The sequence below is a fragment of the Teleopsis dalmanni genome, chromosome 2 (genome assembly GCF_002237135.1).
Source record: "Teleopsis dalmanni isolate 2A chromosome 2, ASM223713v2, whole genome shotgun sequence".
NCBI lineage: Eukaryota > Metazoa > Arthropoda > Insecta > Diptera > Diopsidae > Teleopsis > Teleopsis dalmanni.
Window position 1 is genome coordinate 138,867,530 of NC_051847.1, and position 5,304 is coordinate 138,872,833.

The window sequence follows — 5,304 nt, forward strand, 5'->3', positions numbered from 1 at the left end:
GGAATCAGTTTTATCGAAAACTCAAGTTTATGAGTGGTACAAAGCCTTTCAGGACGGTCGTACGACCGTCGAAGACATTTCGCAACGCACTACTGAGGGGAACTGGTTTCAACAGCTGCCGTAAACGAACTGTCTGACAGATCGCGCTCATTTTTGGCATAGTAATTAAGGACAGTGCTGCCAAACTACATAAACTTAAAATATCGAAAAATATACAGCGCGCGAATTTTAAATGAGAATTTCCGAAAACTTTTCAGTCTTAATGTATATGAATCGAATTACAGCAATATATAGAATTTATAAGCTTTTTTGTTTAAACTAATATTTTGTAAAATATTATTTGACGACGGGGTATGATGTAGATATTTTATTATACGGTAAGCCATTTTTGTTTCTAATATGTCACCTACAAGTTCTACATATAGTTAGCCATATATTAGTACAAGAAACTTGAGAAATTGATAAATTTGAATATAACTAGTTGGAATATCGATACTTTAGGTACAAGGTATTGTATGTGAACATTTTTCAAATTTCAATAAATTAAATGTATAAAACTTTTTTTAATAATGTTATCAATACTTTAATAACACTGGTTTGATTATTTTATCAATTTATTTGCACAAACCATAAATGTGGTTTAGTATCGTAACCGAAAGTAGACTTATCTTTTACGAATATTTTGCAAACAATTTTACTGTTGGAAAATTAAAACAAGCCATAAATGGAGAAGATTATACGTGCTTTTAGATTTCAATAGAATTATATATATGCCCCCTATAATAGCAAAAAAGTGAGCTACATAAAGAAGAGATAATTGATAATAATTATTTAATAAATGCAACCGGTTATATGAAAGCCTGTACAGTATTAAGTTTCTTTTATTAAAACTCTTAAGAAAATATTGAGAGTTTTATTATAGATTACACCATATAGTTTTCTTACATATTGCGAAATTTAAATTGAAAAAAAAATGTTAATAAAGTATTTTGGAGATGTTTTTAGGCAACTAAAGGTGAAACTTTAATTGTATATTAGTAAAAATGCTAGCATTCGATTTGCCAAATCTATGATAACTTACTTACCTCCAGCTCAAAAAGTACCCGGATTTTGTAAATAAAACATATGCTCTTTCTGAAGAAATACAAATATGCCAACGCTTAACCCATCTTCCATACACTTTTCGTAGGCCCGTGATGGTATGACTTTTAGTTCCTTCAGCGAATTCTCTTTTACCGATTCAATCGACTCAAAACGCTTACCACGAAGGGGCAATTCGAGTTTCGGGAACAGGAAAAAGTCGCACGGATTCAAATCTGGCGAATATGGTGCCTGAGCGATGACAGAGTTGCCGCGTTTGGTTTAAAAATCGCGTACAACAAGAATTTTCCATAGTAAAAATCGCTAAATGCACTTTAGGTAGTCTCACACATTAGCAAACTAATTGACAGATGGCGCTCAAATTTGTACCATATGTCAAGAAAGAGTATACCAACATAACAAACAAAAAGAACAAAAAAACGGTCTATTACTTAAGGAGTAGTCAACAAACAACCAAATCCGGATACTTTTTGAGCAGAAGGTACACGAATTATATGAATGACTCTAAAATATCTTCATTCCGGTAGTACCTAAACTTAGAATTTTATTATTATATCAAAAAAATAAATGTTATAATAACAGTATAAAAATAAAGAGAAAAATAAATGAAAATAAATAAGTTTTGCACATATTATTCACACCATTGATAATAGCGAGAAAAAAAGATGAAAAATAATATCCAAACGAATATTTGTGTTTTCCAATGTATCTCCAAAACTATCAAACTTGGATTTCAAATAAAATATTTTTTGTATTAGTATTATATACTTTATATATATTATTCAATATTTTTTTTTTTGGCTATATATGTATGAAGGTTTCCCTATGTTAAAAAAAGCGTTTCGGAGACACCATTTTGACACGATTGAAGAAATAGAAATCGAATTACTGCTTGTTTGAAAGGCTGTTCCGAAAATCGACCTATACAATTGTTTAAAATTAACACAAATTTGAAAATCCCTTTTTTACTTTATAAACTAACCGAACCTCTACGTTATTCTACTATATATATATATATTACAAAAGTAATAAAGTATTCGTATATGGAACATGTTTAACTGCTGATATATCAAAGGAATTTGCTGCCGATTGTAAGTAATTACAATTAGAATGTTATAACTATAGACGTAATATCTGAAGAAAAAAATTATAAAATTATACAGAAAAGGAATAAATTGTTTCATGTTGAATAGAGAAAGGAAAGTTTTAAATTTATTTGCCGATGTTTTAACATAATCTTAACTCAATATCCTTTTCAAACGATATTTTAGGTAATGGTAATGCCTTCAATACAACGGAATGTTGTAAGCGGCAATCACTTCACTCGAGCACACAAAAAATAAAATTATAATGTCCTCTTAACAACTTTCATACATATATTATTATATATTCACATATAATATTTTTAGCGTTTTCGTTAGCGAATTGCGTGAATTTCATAAAGATTTTGCTCGCTGGTTCAGAAACTTTTTTTTATAAAAATATTCTTTAAAGAATTGTTTATAAACATTTACATAAACATAAACATTAAAATTATAATTAATTTTTATAAAAAATATGGCAAAAGCATAAAAAAAACTTCATATAGGATCACAAATTATTAGTTATATTAAAATGATAAATATTTATAATATATACCTATGCATATAAAAAACTCCATACCGTTGCAATTTTAGATTAATAAACTATATGATATTGCAATACCGTCTACGTACCAATATTACTAAAATAGTAAATACAACTTATGGTAAAGTAAAAGGAATCGTTCGGAAAACTGTATATGATGAAGAGGAATATGTCGCTTTCGAAGGCATACCATACGGAAAGCCCCCATTAGACGAACTACAATTTCGCGCTCCACAACCTGCAGAGCCATGGGAAGATGTACTTGACTGCACGCAAGCGAAGAGTTCACAATTACAAAAAGATATTTTCTTGAGAACTGTAGTAGGCACCTTAGACTGTCTATATGTGAACGTTTATGCGAAAACGGTAAGAACTTTAACTATTTTCAACTACTAATTAAATGCCAATCATATGATTGTAATTTTAGTTGATAAGCGATAAACCACTACCGGTGATAGTTTGGATACATGGTGGAGGGTATCAATTTGGTGAAGCATCACGCAGAGTATATGCGCCCGACTATTTTATGAATAAAGATGTAATATTTGTTGCTATTAGTTATAGACTAGGCGCTTTTGGTATTTGTTTTGTTAAAGTAATTACACAAGATATGTTCAAAATATAACATAATTTCATTTAGGTTTCCTTAGCTTGAAAGATCCTGATTTAGACGTTCCAGGTAATGCCGGTTTGAAAGACCAAGTACTCGCTTTACGTTGGGTTAAAGAAAATATAGCAAATTTTAATGGAGATCCAAACAATATAACACTTATGGGCGAAAGTGCAGGTGCCGCTTCAACGCACGCTCTAATGTTAACTGAGAGAACTAAAGGTTTATTCCACAAAGCCATTTTACAGTCGGGAAGTGCTTTATGTATGTGGGCGTGCACATCAAATTATGATACGGGCTATCGTTTAGCATGCGCTTTAGGTTACAAGGGCAAAAATAATGATAAAGATGTCTTTCGTTATTTGTCAAAATTAAAACCTCAGAGAATTCCTGAATGCAGTAATAATCTACTAACAGAAAAGGAGGAAATGTTAGAGCATAAATTATTTAGCTTTCTGCCTGTAGTTGAGCCTTACTGTACAACTGACTGCATCATACCAAAGCCGTCGAAGGAAATGTTGAAAGATGCCTGGACTAATGACATACCGATTATTACTGGCATAACTTCCTTCGAGGGTCTTTTTTCATACTACCATACCAAAAAATATCCGGACACTATTAATAAATTGAACGATTTTGTGCACGTTTTGCCTATTGAAGTGAGGCAGAAACATAATGAGGAAGAACTTAAGCAAATGGGTTCAAGACTGAAACAAACCTACTTCGGTGATAAGACACCACATATAGATAATTCATTTATGGAATTTTTAGACGTAAGTTGAATTTTATTTTTAAAATAGTTTACTTTTATTAAGTTTTGTGAACTATTTTTTATTTCCTTCTTGTAGTTACTTAGCTATAAAAACTTCTTCCACGGAGTTTTGCGCACTGTCGTTGCCCGACTTACATATGCTCCACATGTTCCGACTTACTTTTATCGTTTCGATTTTGACTCGGAGCATTTTAATCACTTCCGTAATCTTACTTGTGATAAGGGTGTGCGGGGTGTTTGCCATGGTGATGATATTTCTTATTTATTTTTTCATGCGGGATCTTCAAAACTTTCTAAGGATTCTGAAGAGTTTAAAACTATTCAACGCATGATTGGTATGTGGACTACATTCGCTACAAATTCCAATCCCAATTGTGATGAGATAAAGCCCAGTATTTGGCAACCAGTTACTAGTGATAACAAAACACCAAAATGTTTGAACATTAATAAGGAATTGGATTTTATAGACTTCCCTGAGCAACCAAAAATTGATGTCTGGAACAGTTTTTATACAAAAGAATCATTAGTTTAAAAGATCGATATATTAAATTATTTTTTTTCAATTTCTGAACTAACTAATTATTTGATAAATAAATATTAATTAATGATGATGGGTATGGGTATTTGGCAATACTCGAAACAGCTGTATGGTCAGCCAAAAATTCAATTAATTAAAATAATATAAAAAAATAAACTTTTGTTGTTGTAGTTCACTACTGTTCGAGAAACCTCTTTCTTTAATAAATTAGTTAATAAATAACTTTTAATTCTAAAATATATATATATATTAACTTGTCTAATGGTTTTTTCCCTGATTATCGATATTGCTCCTGTTGTAGTTTCTTGAAGATTGCGCACTGTTTATAGAAGTATGGTTTACACCAGAGAAGATACATTTAACGTCTTGTTTGATATATCTTTTGCATTCAGTGATGCTTTGGTATTCTGAACACTGTTTACAAAGCCGAGTATGATTACAAAACCTAACTTTGTATCCGTGCGTGTCGTGGATTCCGTAATGTTGTGGATTCCGTAATGTATATATATGCTCAACTAACTTAACAAGTTGAGGCCATTTTGGCGTCCATTTGTATGTTTCATTGTTTTTCATCGAATATATATATACATGTTTTTCAAGCATGAAGCTTGATCATTTGTCGGATTGGCAGAAATCAGATTATTTTGCCCTTCAGCT

The 5,304-nt window shown here is 31.1% G+C and overlaps 1 protein-coding gene across 1 annotated transcript; it reads left to right on the forward strand.

Annotated features, from left to right (window-relative positions):
• The first annotated feature begins 2,400 nt into the window (after positions 1–2,400).
• LOC119675824 (esterase B1-like) lies at positions 2,401–4,686 on the forward strand. Its single transcript, XM_038087042.1, has 5 exons — positions 2,401–2,405; positions 2,778–3,093; positions 3,155–3,305; positions 3,368–4,110; positions 4,186–4,686. Exons 1-5 carry the CDS (start codon positions 2,401–2,403, stop codon positions 4,639–4,641), a joined length of 1,671 nt encoding a protein of 556 aa, XP_037942970.1. The 3' UTR covers positions 4,642–4,686.
• Positions 4,687–5,304: the final 618 nt, after the last annotated feature.